A 16414-nucleotide genomic window follows, 5' to 3' on the forward strand; every position below is an offset into this window, starting at 1 on the left:
CTTTACATTATTCAGCACAAAGCTTTGTGAAACAAGAATCATGGGAATATAAGAATATAAAGAAAAAAGGTACAAATAACAGCTTCATAAACTGAGAAATGTACATAAATAAATCATGTATATGCGGGCAGTTTGCTTAGCTGGCAAGAAACAAAATATGGAAAATCTGCTTGTTAAACAATAACTACAGAGTGTGCTTTTATGATGTTTTTCACCACAGTAATTCATATTAGAGATAGAAGCAGTTGCATGCTAAATAAAATCATTGAGCATTGTTCCCCTTGCATTGCAAAGAGCTGACTTATGTTGTTTTTAGATGCCTCCCATTAGAAAGTAAATATTCCTTCAATGCTATGCATTTCACAAAATTTAATAAAGGCGAACTGTAAATAAAGTCACAGGGAGATTTCAGACAGTTTTATTAGGAGATTGTTGAAAAGAAAAAGAAAATTAAATACAATAACAGTAAACGTGGTTCTCACATTGAAACCAGGCTCAAATAACTAGGCTACCATAGAAAAATTTCCAATTCTTGCATTATGATGTAAAAACAGATTTTTGTACAGATTTTGTACAACAAAATTCGTAATAACCTTTTATCATTTTTAGAAAACTTTAAATATATAGATAAAAATAGACAATTTTCATAGGTCCTACATGAAGATGAGTATGTTCTGTTCCAAGGGCTTGCATAGAGCGCAAATGTGGTTATAATATAGAACAACTAGACATTAATATTTTTAGGATTACAAAAGCATGGAAACCATAAAATGGGCACATTTTACTTGTTTATGCCAAAACACAAATTTCCAAACCAACCTGCATAACTAAAATAGGGAAAAAATTAAGTTACAGACTTACAATAACATTTCATGAATTGTAATATTTACAACATGTTAGTAAGAGTCTCTCTTAACATACAGCTGATAGCATTTTTCTTTAATCCTTGCTAAAATTTCCTTTTATTTCAAATCAAACACTAAAGCATTCTCAAAGGTCTTCAAAGTATGTATTTTAAAACTATTTAATCCACGTAACAGGTGACTCTATGCCAGGAGCAGAGCAATGGCTGATTCTACTACATATGTAAGTTGTAGGCTTTTTAAAAAATCTTTCAAAAAATGTATGATGCAAAAGCTTGACACAAGTCCATTCAATTTTAAGTGTTGTAACCCTTTAAAGACTGCATATAGGGGAAAAAATACATAGAACTAGGGAAATAATCTCTTGTGCTCAAACAACAAAAGGTGGTTATGGAAGAACTATGCTTAGAAAACCAAGTTTCTACAAAGCATTTACTAACAATACTTTAAATAAAAATAATGCTCCCTTTGTAAGCAAGCTAAAATAGGAACTATACACATAACTTTTTTATGGTATCAAAAAAATGAACTTAGCTGGTTAATAGTGAGCTACACAAAAGAATTATGTTCCAGTATTGCAAGGAAGACCTAAAAGGTATAGAAGCATAATGCTAGAATATCTATAATGTTAATTTTTTCTTAATCAAGTAATCAATACCCAATCAGAACTATATTTAAACATTTTAAGCTAGTTTTCTTAGACATCGAAGATTTTGCTGTTTTGTGGTAATAAATAATGTTACGATCATACAATTATAAGATGACAGAAAAATCATAAAATGTATAGTGACTGTACTGATTCATATCAGTCTTTAAAGGTGTAATACCAGATATGCAAAAAACAAAGAGAAGGTAACTTTAGCATGTGATAAGCACTGTTTGCCGCTTTACTTCCAGTTATCTGCACAAAAGTGAAAACACATACTGTAACTTTCAAAAAGACAGTGAAAATAACACACAGCCACCCTTCCCTCTGACAAGGGTGGGAAGCACAGCACATTTTAACTGTATCACTCAGCGCTACATGGTATTGGACTGGTACATCAAGGTTTGTTAGGTTTTGTTTTCAGCAACATTAACATAATATGACATTAACATATAAAAATATTTCTGGTGTTTTGATTTGCTGTTCAGCCACAATCCATTCCCAATAGTGCAGCTTGGGGCACTAGCTAGGGTTCAATATACAAATAAAAGTGGCTGACACAGAGTTCTGATGCCACCAGATGCTTAAGATCTCATTCATTAATACTGTGACTCCAGACAAATATTTACATGCCTGCATGCGTTAAAACCAGAAAGCCGTCTTTCTGACCGACAGGGTGACAAAACATATTTTCTAAAATTTTCATTTTCCTAAACTCTAGTATACTACTGCATACATAATACCTTCCTTGTGTGTTTTATGTTTATATACTGTACATATGACCAACAGTTTGAATAAGAAGCAACATTATTATCTTTAAGTCTATATACCACTACCAGTTTGGAATGAAAACATGTTACATTTATATATTTTTTTTATTTTTAAGAAAAGACCTTCAGCGAAACCTTTTGGCTTATATTCAATGCTTCTTTTCAGATATGCAAAATGTTATTTCATTGGGTTGTTGTCAACATCCATTTGTTGGTCTTTTGGAAAGTATGTGAAAAAAAAAATTCTTCAGGAGAAAACCCACAATTAGAGTTTGAAATTGAATGTAACAGAATATCACTCTTGTGTTTTTTTTTTTTTTTTCAAGAATCCTCTATGCCCCCTACAAGTTCTTTCCAAGTGTTCTTGCTGGTTTCTGGAGGACATAATTCTGTAAGTCTGGGTAACCACTGTTACAAGAGTCTTTTGATGTGCTCAGATACAGAATTTTCAGAAGAGGAAAATGGTTCATTCCATTAGAAAAAAAAAACAACAAAGCTAGGTCTTATTCAGACCTGCCTTTAACTCTGTATACAATTGTCCAGCAGCAAGTTGCAGTAATTAACTGTAAGAACTTTGATACTTGTACATTTACAAACATTCTCAGGTCTCTGGTATGAACCACAGGTGAAAATCAATGGAGGAAACTTTTTTTTTTTTTGTAGAATACTTAAACTTTTAAAGAACATTAATACACAAAATTCAGGAAGTTCCCTTAAAAGGACTTTATTTTTTCTGAACTTTCCCATGACGAATGTCTGACTGCAAAGTTCTTTTCTATAACATGGATTTCTTCAACAGGAAAGATTCAGTACATGACAGTAGTTTTCAAATACAGTCTTCCATCTAGAAATGAACAGTAAAAAATTAATTAATGACATGGCATTTGGGGTACAAATGTGCATGTAAAAATGATGTAACTTGATATAAAATTTGAGGTTTTTATTAGATCTTTACTTGGTTAAGAAGTAACATTTTTTCACATCTTCTCAAAGTTAATTTCATAATTACACTGAGTTTATGTGGCTGAAAAGAATACAACATTTCTACTTCTCATAAATATATATTTGTTATTTTGATATCAGTTCCAGCGCACTCAGAAAATAGCTAAGAGTATGTGTGTGTATTTTACTGATATGCAAAGTTAGTTGATTTCTGTTGAATAACAATTACTTCCTTCAAGCTTGCAGAACCAAATTTTCTCTGAATGCACTCAGGTGTATCTCCATCAGGAAAGACTGAACTCCCATCTTACTCTTTAGCAGTGTTGTTAAATATACCATGTAATGTAACTATTGTGCACATTCGTTGCTATTTATATGAAAGCCACCTAAGTTATTTCATCACTGTCAATGAACTATAGCCTTCACCCCTTGAAGTGAGATTCATCCAACAATTAAATATTAAAATGTAAACACCGTATGTTACTCAACTTTTACTAATGAGCAAACACACAGCTGTTTGAAAAAGAAAAGGAAATCAAATATTGGAGACATCGAATAAATCCATTTGAATGAAGCACAAATAAGAAATAGGAAATTAAAAATCCAAACCAAAAATAAAACAATACCAAATATAAGCCTATTTCTCAAATATTTAATACACTCTAATCCGTCCACTTCCTGGTGTGGCCTAAACTTTGTATATATTTGTCTAATGTAGGTCTGAAATTCAAATTTTAATATGTACAGTAGAAGGGAGAACAATGAGAAAAGGAAAGTTTTCTGAGCTTTGAAAAGTGCATATTGCCGTGTAAATGTTTGCAAAATGGCAACTTGAAGAATTAAAATGTAAGGAAACGTAAATAACCTATAGTACATTCAGGAAATAAAAAAGATAGTCTAAATATTTGTGGACCTCACCTTCAACTTTCATACAACTACTTTTATACAATCTATAGTGGATACAGTAAGTTGCAAGGAACTTAATATCAGCAACGTTAAATCATTTTGCATTTCATAGAAATATTGGTAGGCCCAAATTACATGTTCCTCTCATTTTTTTTTCTATTTTGTATGATCCTTCCTTTTTAAAAAATATTTTTAATTTTTGTGGGTAAATATTAGGTAAATGTATTATATTTATGGGGTGTATTACATATTTAGATACAGGCATACATGCATAATAATCACATCTGGGCAAATGGGGTGTCTGTCACCTCAAACATTTATCCACTATGTTACAAACAATCCACTCTCCTTCAGATATTTTAAAATGTACTATCAAATTACTGTTAACTATAGTCTCTTTGTTGTGCTATCAAATAGATTTTATTCCATTCATCCTATTTTTTTGAACCCATTAACCATCCCTGCTCCCTCCCCATTCTCCCCACTAACCTTCCCAGTCTCTGGCAACCATCATTCTACACTCTGTCTCCACAAATTTAATGGTTTTAATTTTTAGCTCCCACAAATAAAGTGAGAACATACAAAGTTTGTCTTTCTGTGCTTGGCTTATTTCACTTAGCATAATGACCTCCAGTTCCATCCATGTTGCTGTAAATGACAGGGTCTCATTCTTTTTATGGCTGAGTAGTACTCCATTGTGTATGGGTACACCACTTTCTTTATTCATTCATCTGCTGATGGACAATTAGGTTGCTTCCAAATCTTGGCTATTGTGAATAATGCTGCAATAAACATCTTAATAAACATTTGTAGCATTGAAATACTACCTCCAAGATGTCATGAAACTCTGTTTTGCTCAATGATATATCCCAAGCATAGAGTATACAGTAGTCCTCCCTTATCTATGGGGTATATGTCCAGACTGCCAGTGGATGCCTGAAACTATGGATAATAGTACCAAACTCTATGTATACTATGTTTTGTTTTTTTTTTTTGTATACATACCTACCTACAATAAAGCTTAATTTATAAATTAGGCACAGTAAGAGATTAACAATTGTAGATAATAATGATGCAATTATAGATACATGGATGATAATAGAATAATTATAACAATATACTCGGATATAAGTTATATAAATGTAGCCTTTCTCTCTCTCAAAATACTGTAACATTTTCAAACTACTGTTGACAATGGGTAACTGAGACTATGGGAAGATAAACTATAGATGAGGAGGGACTACTGTAAGTTTAGTAAATATGTGTTAAATGAATGCATTAATCAGATATAGGTCTTTAGAAAGATATAGATTTCATATGGTTTACATAAAGTAGATATTGAATTATACATATTATATATTATTACATATATTATATTTATATTTATATATTTGTATTACATTATAAATGTAAATATAAAAATGTATTATATCATGAACATCCCAAATCCACAATTTTCAGAGGCAGGGATGTCCATGAGAGTAGCCTCAGACTGGCTAAATGCTAATAAGTTGTGTCAAATATCAGTTGCCTCTCTGAAAATTAATCTAGTTCAACTTTAAAATAATAATAATGATTACTTGAAAGTTATTAAATAGCCTTAGCTTTTCAGGGCTGCGTGTGGTGGCTCACACCTCTAATGCCAGCACTTTGAGAGACTGAGGCGGGAGGATTGCCTGAGCCCAGGAGTTCGAGACCAGCCTGGGCAACACGGTGAGACCCCATCTCTATTAAAAAATAATAGTTATTAAATGAACAAATAAAAAGGAAATATCCTTAGCTTTTCAGTTCAGCAATCGTATACTAGGATTTTTCTTAACAGTTGAAACATATAATAATCACAATAAAGATCTGCTCCCTCAAAATAGCATACATGTTTGGATATAAAACATAACCTAAGATTAACCAATGAAAACATGTTTTTAATTCTACTGAACTCTAATTCTGAGCAACGATGTAAAGACATGCAGAAACTGTGTCTAATTCTCTCTGTAGATATGTATAGACGTGCAGTCTAAAAGGATTTTACCTCTTTGGCCCCTAACTATTGTTTCTGATTGATACTAAATATTACTATAGTTCAGCAGTAGACATTGTGGTATTTATTTAAATAAAGATTGGAACCTCCTAAATCAGGTATTAATCAAATACTAGTATCAAGGCCATATTTTTTAGGTAAAAATTTACTTCTAATTAAGGATATGGCAGTACCATATTGACATACTGTGAAACATTTGTTGTTTTTGTATGGAATATGGCCTTATTTCTTCTGTTTGCTTAGCTTAATTGCACTCACCTGTGGGACCAAACTATGTTTTTCTCAGTTACATTATAGGAGTAATATATAATTATTTGTGATTTCAGCATAACAGGAGTTTCAGTTATTCACTTAGTAAACAAATCTAATAATATTATAAAAATAAACAAAATACAAATTTCTGTCTTTCGTATATTTACTACCACCTGGCTAAAAATTGGACTGTTCTAAAGATAATTTGATTCAAATGATTTCTATTACATAAAGCAACATTGATTTGTTTAAAAATCTAGTAATAGAGAATACAGAAGTATCCAAAAAGATAGTGTTGCTACTTTTGCCAAAGCTTTCTAATTCTTAATCCCTTAATTTATTTATCCCTACTTAGCTCTCTTTTCAATTATCTCATTATTTGTAGCATGTATTCAATTATATTGAGATTATCATTCCCATTCTCATTTTTTAAAAAATACACAAATTTCCTAGGATTAAACAGAGGGAAGAGAGACCTTGTAAACTTCCCCAGAATTCAAATTTCATTAACCTAAGTCCTTCATAAACTTTTTAAAAAGTAATAATTTGCTCAAAAGTAACATTTCAGTGCTTGCTGTGGAACTCTTAATTCTCTGTACAATGAAGAAAAGCCACTAAAATATTAAATATAGTTTTCTAATCTTCTGTGATCTACAGTATATTAGGTAGAAAGAAACTAGAAGCAGAAAATGGATTTATACAAATAATCCATTAAGTATAAATACTTGTTTAAAAGACCCATATTTACATTAACTAGTCAAATTATTCTCCATAGTCTACAAAGTGGTACTTGAGCTGGTGCTGCTTCTCCTCTTCAATCCTATCTTTTACTTCTCTCCCCTAGGTTTAGTGGCCTGTCTGTTCTACAGCACACCAAACTCTATATTGTGTTGGAATACTCAGGCCTGTTCTTCCTTCGAGAAGCCTAGAATACAAGTACGCCCTCTTTCCCCACTTCCCCTTCTGCTGCCTCCTATTGAACTTCTCTGAAAAGAACTCCACTCATTACTCCTCAATACTATCACCGTAAGAATGACTCTATAGCACTTATCTCACTTTGAAGTCATATAAAGTGAGCCTCCCCGACGATAAGCCCCGTGGAAGAGGCAGCCGCCTCTTTCTGCCAGTATTAGAATGAGAAGGCTTCAACATGATGTTTGCATTAAAAGTTTTAGTGTGGCCTCAAATGTTAAACTTTTGAAGAAAGAAATTCATTAATATGTCTATGTAATAAAAATTATTAGCATGTTAGAAATTTTGAAGTTTATCTAAAACTAAATATTTTAAATAAAACTCTCTTAGATTTGTAAAATATACCAGTAATAAGTATTTCATAAGCATCTTTACCATGGGTCTTATGTAAAACATGTTTATAAAAATTACATAATTATGTGCTCAGCATCTGATCTGCTGTAATTCTACTTTTAATAAATACGTCTCCTATTAAATTTTTGAATAATGTTCCTAACAGATGGACAGATGTATCAAGCATTAAAGATGTCAGTTATAAAACAGATCCCACCTGTCACATTCAGGTAGTTAGACATCAGAGATCCTCTACTTTAGAATCCACCAGAGGCAGAAATGCACCAGGGACAGACAGACCCTTGAAGACTGACTATCTTTCTTTCTTTCATTTACAGACTCTTATTTTAAAAGCAGTTCTATCATATAATTTTGTCATATTTATTAAAACACACTTGTAGGTCGTTAAAAGTCTGTAGGAACAAAATTTTAAACGAATGTTATAATGTTCCAGAGAAGTTACATTGGCCCTGTAACCCACAGTAAATAGTTGCATATGGACATACCCAGGGAACTAACAACAGGCTTCTGAATTATGGGGCTGTAGTTCGAACTCAGCCTTCTGTTAATAAACCACTTGAATGAAAGGCGGATGGCAAATGTGCTAGAAAGGATATATGGTCCTATAATTCAAACTGTGCCATGTCTGTATGTTATATAATAATGGTCTCAATATTCTCTCCTTTCCTGACTCTTCAAACAGCAAGAGAAGTCATGGGCCATGGAGAAGACTTTGCAAAAACGAGCTGCAGAAGAGAGATTATTGGAATCCCTGGAGCGTGTCCATGGCTGAGGCCTCATTATTCAGAAGTGTGCTGTTTACATCTGGAAACTCAGAGGGCTTATTCATACATTTTGTTTTAAGGGTTACTCATTGTACATCATACTTACCCTCTAACTAGATAATCTCATTCCTGCCCACCACTTCCTACATTGTCTTTAGTTCTTTCTGTATGTGTTTGACACAGAAAAAATATATTTCCTGTTTGTTCCTTATGCTGAGCCAGGTTTACCAATCAATTATTCCTTGATATCTCAAATGGACGAAAGCTTTACAGTAAGATCAAGTAAACTGGCAATAATGATTAGTATCAGTAAAGCTAATATTTTCTGAGCACCTGTGATGTTCAAGGTGCTATGTCGATTTTAAGCCTAAACTTCCCACCAACCCAAGAAAGTAATGCCTCTTATAAATAAGGCTACTAAGGCATGGAGAGGTTAAGTATCTTTCACTTTTTCACAGAGCTAGCAAATGGAAGTGCAGCGATTTGACATTTCTGTGAATTCAAATTTCATGTCCATTCTACTCTATCACTTTTCCTCGAATAAGCAACTGGACTGTTCCCGGAAAAAATATGTCTTTGACACACAGAATTATAGGACTGACTCCTAAACACCTAGTACCATTTGTCTCGCTGCCTTGTGAATCTGCTCTTTGCCTTCCTCCTGGGGGCAGGGCTTCTTTTTAGCCTGCAAAGCCTCAGTTGGACAATCTGAAATCAGAACTAGAATTCTTAGAGCCTAGTTTCAAAGAAAATACCTTCCTTTAACACAATGATTGTTTGCTTTTGCAAGGGAGGTTGATATGACAGAAAAATCATCAAGCTAAACTTTGTGCATGGGAGTACTTAATTAAAAACTCTATTCTAATTAAAAGCATTTGGGAGTAGGGGTTGAGCGAAACTATTTAAATTACAAATTCCTAATAGTTTCAAAGTTCATTGTGATGTGATGCTTACAGCTATAATTTGGTGTATAAGAGAGTAACTCATGTCTAAGAATGTCTAAGTAATTCATGTCTAAGTAACTCATGTCTAAATTTGATACATAAGAAGGATCAGTGAATAGTTTATTGCGAATGTGAATTTTTGTATGTTGTTTGTTACTATGAAGATTTAGATCTACAGACAATAAATTGAAGAAAAACTTGTAAATTATTTGTAAAAATGGATCTCAGATTTTACACTACAATCGAAACCATCAAATCAGACCCAATTAGTATAGAGATTTTATATATTTTGTTTACTGTGTCTGAGGAGAGAGACAGGAGAAGTCTATCTCAAAATTTCTAGTTTTGTATTCGTGGATTAAGTTTAATGTTTGGTTTAGTATTTTTGCGTGTATTATTATATGAAGTTATTGCTAACATCTAATACAGACAGATGCAGAATTTGGCTTTTATTCCATATATAAAAACTGGATTATTAAATAGATTGATCATTTATTTTAAAAACTAATGAGGTTTGTTTAATAACAATCAAATGGCTGGGCACGGTGGCTCACACACACCTATAATCCCAGCACTTTGGGAGGCTGAGGCAGGCGGATCACGAGGTCAGGAAATCGAGATCATCCTGCCATCATAGTGAAACCCTGTCTCTACTAAAGATACAGAAAATTAGTCGGGCGTGGTGGCTGGCGCCTGTAGTCTCAGCTACTCAGGAAGCTGAGGCAGGAGAATGGCGTGAATCCGGGAGGCAGAGCTTGCAGTGAGTCGAGATCGTGCCACTACACTCCAGGCTGGGGACAGAGTGAGACTCTGTCTCAAAAAAACCCAAAAAAACAAAAAACAAAATGAAACAAAAAACCCCACTCACATTATATGACCAGATTTTATATCAGATGGCATATAAATTAATACAATTTCAAATTGACACCAAAAAATCCAATTTATTCACTGTGAAAATCATGTCAAATCCTTAACTATGGAGTATGCCTGTGAAAGGTATCACACGATGTGCAAATTTCTGTTCCAGTTTTGAGAATAGCTCCCTCACAAACATCCACAAGGATCTTTTACACATCTTTTGCACGAAGGACTTAACAAATTGCGTTTTCTGTTAGGAAGTCACATTATTACACGGGTCATCTATTTGTTCGAAACTTGTATCCAGGCACCTGTAATCTAGTGATATTTGCTGCTTTCACAAAACAGTATATGCAGATGCCTCACTCTTCCAGAGCTGAGGAAAATATTAACACAACAGAGGGCAAACACATCACATCACATGTCCAGAAAGTTTAATATTTACTTAAAGAATCTGAGGTTAATATAAAATATAGTAGCCGTGAGTCTCTCTCAACATAATGTCTTCATCATGTGAAGTAAGGAAACCAAAATAAGTGATGAAAACAAATGTTAATGATTCATGTGATATTTGATAAGACAACGAAAGGAAGTAAAAATAAAAGCAAACAAACAGGAACAGATGGGAAGGATCTTTGTCAAGTCATAACCCCTCTTCTAAAACCCCCAAAGGAAGAAGCTAATTAAAGAAAATATTGTTTCTTGCTTTTTTTATAATTTTATATTTAGAGTAAGAACATTCTGCTACTGCTAAAGCAAAAAAGCTGAGACACAACGTCTACATGAAACATGAGAAACATTTTGGCGAGACTGGTTTCTGAACAGGCCCATTTATAAGAAGATACTGAATAATTATCAATTCTTCTCATGAAATGCAGATAGTAACAGTGCAAGTGATTTCCAGACGTTTGAAGACTAATATATTAAAAGCTGTGTTGTTTAAATATAATTAAAAAGTAAAAACTGAAAAAGTAGTAACAGCTTCTGTGTTTTCTTTTTTTTTTTTTCCCTCAAGGTTGTAACTGGGGAACCTGAGGCTTACAGAGTTGGGTCAAGGTGAGAGAGGACTAGACATCATATTAAACCTCATATCCTTTTGATATGCTTTTTCCATTAGCACTGGGTGCTATTCTAGACAATAAGCAAAGACGGTGTGCAGGAAAGTACAACAGCTAGGGTACTTTGTCTGTACACTCCAAATACAACACAGTAAGAAATAGGTAATGAAGTGGCTGGGCGTGGTGGCTCACACCTGTAATCCCAGCACTTTGGGAGGCCGAGGCAGGTGGAGGCCTGAGGTCAGGAGTTTGAGACCAGCAAAAAGCTGTCTCTACTAAAAATACAAAAATTAGTGGGGCATGGTAGTGCATGCCTGTGATCCCAGCTACTTGGGAGGCTGAGGCAGGAGAATTGCTTGAACCTGGGAGGTGAAGATTGCAGTGAGCCGAGATGGAGCCACTGCACTCCAACCTGGGCAACAGAGTAAGACTCTGTCTCAAAAAAATGAAAAGAAATAGGTAATGAGTTACGTAATAGACCAACATGGTCCCGCTTATTTGAAATCAGAGTAGATAATGTGCCTTATTTAAAAGGGCTGGTATGCTCATGTTCTCACTCATAAGTGGGAGTTGAACCATGAGAACACATGGACACAGGGAAGGGAACATCACACACTGGGGCCTGTCGGGGGTGGGGGCCAATGGGAGAAAGAGCATTAGGACAAATACCTAATGCACACGGGGCTTAAAACCTAGGTGATGGGTTGATGGGTGCAGCAAACCACCATGGCATATGTATCCTTATGTAACAAACATGCATGTTCTGCACAGGTATCCCAGAGTTTAAAGTAAAAGAATTTATTGTATCATTAAAAATAAAAAAAGGCTGGTATGAAGTAAAGTTCTTGATGGTGGCTAATAATTAGACCAAAAAATTAAAATCACAAACTGCTTTTATATATTTTTCAGTTCTCTTCAAATAAGAAAGTACATGCGAGAACACAGGCTAGTTGAAAACATGTTCTGAGAACAAGAGATCATCTAACGCTATAAAACACGGTTTGATAAGGTACAGGCTTACCTCCTTTTATTTTGCTTCATTTTACTGTGGGACACAGATACTGTTTTTTTCACAAGTTGAAAGTTTGTGGCAACTCCACACTGGGGAAGTGCTCACTTAATGTCACTGTGTCACATTTTGGTAATTCTCGCAATATTTTCAACTTTTTCATTATGATTATACCTTTTATGGTGATCTGTGATCAATGATCTTTGATGTTACTATTGTAACTGTTTTGGGGGTTCCATGACCTGTGCCCAATTAAGACAATGAACTTAATAAATGTTCTGTGTGTGTTCTGACTGTTCCACCAGTCATTGATTATCCCACCTCTCTCCCCTTCCTTGGGGCTCTCTATTCCCTGAATCACAACAATATTGAAATTAGGTCAATTAATCATCTTACCACAGTCTCAAATGAAAGGCAGACTTGCATGTCTCTCACTCTAAATCAAATGCTAGAAATTATTCAGCTTAGTGAAGAGGGCATGTCAAAGTCCTAGATGACCAAAAGCTAGGCCTCTTGCACAGTTTGCCAAACTGTGAATGCAAAGCAAAAGTTCTTGAAGGAAATTAAAAGCTACTCTAGTGGACACACAAATAACAGAAAGCAAAACAGCCTTATTGCTGATACGGAGAAAATTTGAGTGTTCTGAATTAAAAGATCAAACCAATCACATTCCCTTAAGCCAAAACCTAACCCAGAGGAAAGCCCTAACTTCATTCTGTTCTAAGAAGGTGAAGAGAGATGAGGAAGCTGCAGAAGAAAATTTGAAGATAGCAAGGTTGGTTCATAAGGTTTAAGGAAAGATGCCAGCTCCATATCATAAAAGTGCAAGGTGAAGCAGAAAGTGCTGATATAGAAGCTGCAGCAGATTATCCAGAAGATCTAGCTAAGATCACTATTAAAAATAGCTATACTAAACAACAGATTTTCAATGTACACAAAGCAGACTGCTGTTGGAAGAAGCTATGTCATCTAGGAATTTCATAGCTAGAGAGAAGTCGATGCCTGGCCTCAAAGTTTCAAAGGACAGGCCAACTCTCTTATTAGGGCCTAATACAATAGATGACTTTAAGTTGAAGCCAATGCTCATTTACTATAAGAATTATATCAAACTTTCTCACCCTGTGCTCTGTAAATGGAAAAACAAAATCAGGATGACAAGACATCTGTTTACAGCATAGTTTACTGAATATTTTAAACTCACTGTTCAGATCTACTGTTAAGAAATAAAAGATTTCTTTTATTATATTATTGTTCATTGACAGTATACCTGGCCACCGAAGAATGCTGTTGGAGATGTACAACAAAATTCATGTTGTTTTCATGCCTCCTGATGCAACATCGATTCTTCAGCCCATAGACCAAGAAGTCACTGGAATTTCAAGTCTTATTATGTAAGAAATATATTTTGTAAGACTACAGCTGCCATAGATAGTGATTCCTCTGATGTGTCTGGGCAAAGTACACTGAAAACCTTCTGGAAAGGATTCAGCATTCTACATGCCATTAAGAACATCTTTAATTTATGGAAGGAGGTCAAAATATAAATATTAACAGGAGTATGAGAGAAATTGACTCAAACCCTCATAGATGACTTTGAGGGGTTCAAGACTTCAGTGGAGGAAGTAACTATAGAAGTACTGGAAATAGTAAGAGAATTAGAATTGCAAGTGGAGCCTGAAAATGTGACTGAATTGCTGCAATCTCATGATAAAACTTTAATGGGTGAGAAGTTGTTTCTTACAGACGAGCAAAGAAAGTGATTTCTTAAGAAGGAATGTTCTCCTGGGGAAGATGCTGTGAACACTCTTTAAATGACAACAAAAGATGTAGAATGTTCCATAAACTTAGTTGATAAAGCAATAACAGGTTTCAATCAAGAGGAACGACTCCCCTGAAGGAATTTCTATTGTGGGTAAAATGCTGTCAGAAAGTTTTGCGTACTAGAGAGAAATATTTTAGGAAAGGAAGTCAATAGATGCGACGGCAAACTTCACTGTTGTCTTATTTTTAAAAATTGGCACAGCTACCCTAACCTTCCGAAACCACCACTCTGAACAGTCAGCAGCCATCAACATTGAGAAAATACCCTCCAGCAGCAAAAAGATCACAACTTGCCAAAGGCTCAGATGATTGTTGGAATTTTCAGCAATAAAGTATTTTAAATTAAGGTATGTACACTGGTTTTTTGCATCATTAGTAGACTACAGTATAGTATAAACATAACTTCTATAGGAATGGAAAACCAAAAATTCATGTGACTTGCTTTATTGTGATATTTGCTTTACTGAAGTGGTCTGTAACCAAATCTGCAATATCTCTGAGGTATGCTTGTAACCACCTTTCAAGACAAAGACAGTAAAAGTGAAACCCTGTTATTTCTATGAAAAGGAACTTTGTTCCAGACTCCAGGTAAGCACAAGTTATAAGGAGAGACCTGAACTTTGGCAATTGGACATTTTGAAGCAGGTGTAACTAGACGACGAGAATTGTGGAGCTAGAAGAGATCCTCATTGGGCAAGCTGATCTGACCACAACGTTCTTTCTAAATGGGAAACTAAACGGATCAGCAATCCTCTGAACTGAAGAATGAGAAAAGAAGGATTTTGAAGATCTACACATGACTATGGAGAAGCCCAGCCAGTTTACAGTTATTTAGTCAACTCTAGCCATAGGCAAAATACTTTCCTAAATGGTCAGATCAGCTTACATCATCTCAGTTGTTCCTGGAAGTGACCTTGTTGTCAGTATCTTAAAGAAGAGGCCATTTGCCTGAATTTCAGGTTAAACTATGATGTTGAAACCCCAAGGTGGGCAAAGAGGAATTTACTACCAAAGGGAAGCTGATCTCTCTTTACTGGGTATTAATGATATTCTCGTCTGTACTCAAAGATCTGCCCCAAGTGGGGTCAAAATCTGCATCCTGTGATTCTACAAACTAAAATCTGTTCAAGAACTGAATGTTCTTAAAACCGTATTACCATGACGACAACCAAGCAAAATTAACAAAAATGATGATGATGATGATAATCATCAGAATCATCAACTATCTATTGTTTGTCTATGCAACAAAGAACAGGCAATTCTATGATTACTGTTAAGAAAGCCCTTCGACAAAGTGTTTTAGTCACGAATGAGTGGCATAAACTCATGTACACACAGTTGAGATCCCATATATTGCATTGCTAAAACCTACATGTTGTTCCTGTCCTATACACTTGTCATAGGACCCAGACTATCATCTCTCCGAAGTTGTCTTCTTACACTGACAAGTAAAATGCTTCACTATCCTACAGAAATTGCTGAAAGTCTGGCTATAAATCTCCTTAAGAGCAGATAAAATACCGTATTTGTGCATTTCTAGCATCTTGAGCATTGCCTGGTACATGGAAAGGGCTCAATAAAAATATATGGAAGGAACTCTCAAAATTGATGTCACAAAATGAGGAGAAGATGGACGTTATGTGACTCTAGATGTTATGCCCTGGGAAGAACACAGCCCCACTGGGATAGTATATTGGCTTAGCATACATGACCTGAGCCTAAACATGAAGAAACATCAGATGCAAAATGAGAAGCATTCTATTAAGAAAAGGATTGTATTTTTTCAAAAATGTCAATTTTATAAATTATTTTTAAAAGGCTAAGAAAATGCTCAAGATTAAAGAGACTAAAGAGAAATGACAACTAAATATAACACGTGACCCTAATTTAGATTCAGTAATGAAGGGAAACAAATGCTATAAAGGACATTATTGGGTCAAATGACAAATCAGAATTTGGATGTCAGATCAGATAAAAGTATTGTCAAAGAAATATTTACTGAGCTGATAAATATACTGTGTTTACATACAAGAGAACATCTTTATTGTTAATAAATACTCCTTGAAATAAATATGGGTTAGGTGATAGGTAAAGGGCCATAATATGTGCATATTACTCTCAAATGCTTCAGAAAATATTATATAGACAGAGAAAATGCTAAAACACATGGAGGCAAAACATTAATAATTGGTGAATCTTGTTAAAGAATACATGACA

General features: G+C 34.5%; 1 protein-coding gene across 2 annotated transcripts in view; it reads right to left on the reverse strand.

The window, feature by feature from the left end:
* Positions 1–402: 402 nt before the first annotated feature.
* Positions 403–16414, reverse strand: part of DACH1 (dachshund family transcription factor 1) — a 438934-nt gene continuing 422922 nt past the window's right edge. For both annotated transcript variants that reach the window (XM_007960558.3, XM_007960560.3), the window contains one exon: positions 403–3123. In XM_007960558.3, coding sequence (XP_007958749.3) covers positions 3086–3123 — 38 coding nt within the window. In that variant the 3' untranslated portion in view covers positions 403–3085. The remainder of the gene's footprint in view (positions 3124–16414) is intronic.

Source organism: Chlorocebus sabaeus, chromosome 3 (assembly GCF_047675955.1).
Source record: "Chlorocebus sabaeus isolate Y175 chromosome 3, mChlSab1.0.hap1, whole genome shotgun sequence".
Classification (NCBI taxonomy): Eukaryota; Metazoa; Chordata; class Mammalia; order Primates; family Cercopithecidae; genus Chlorocebus; species Chlorocebus sabaeus.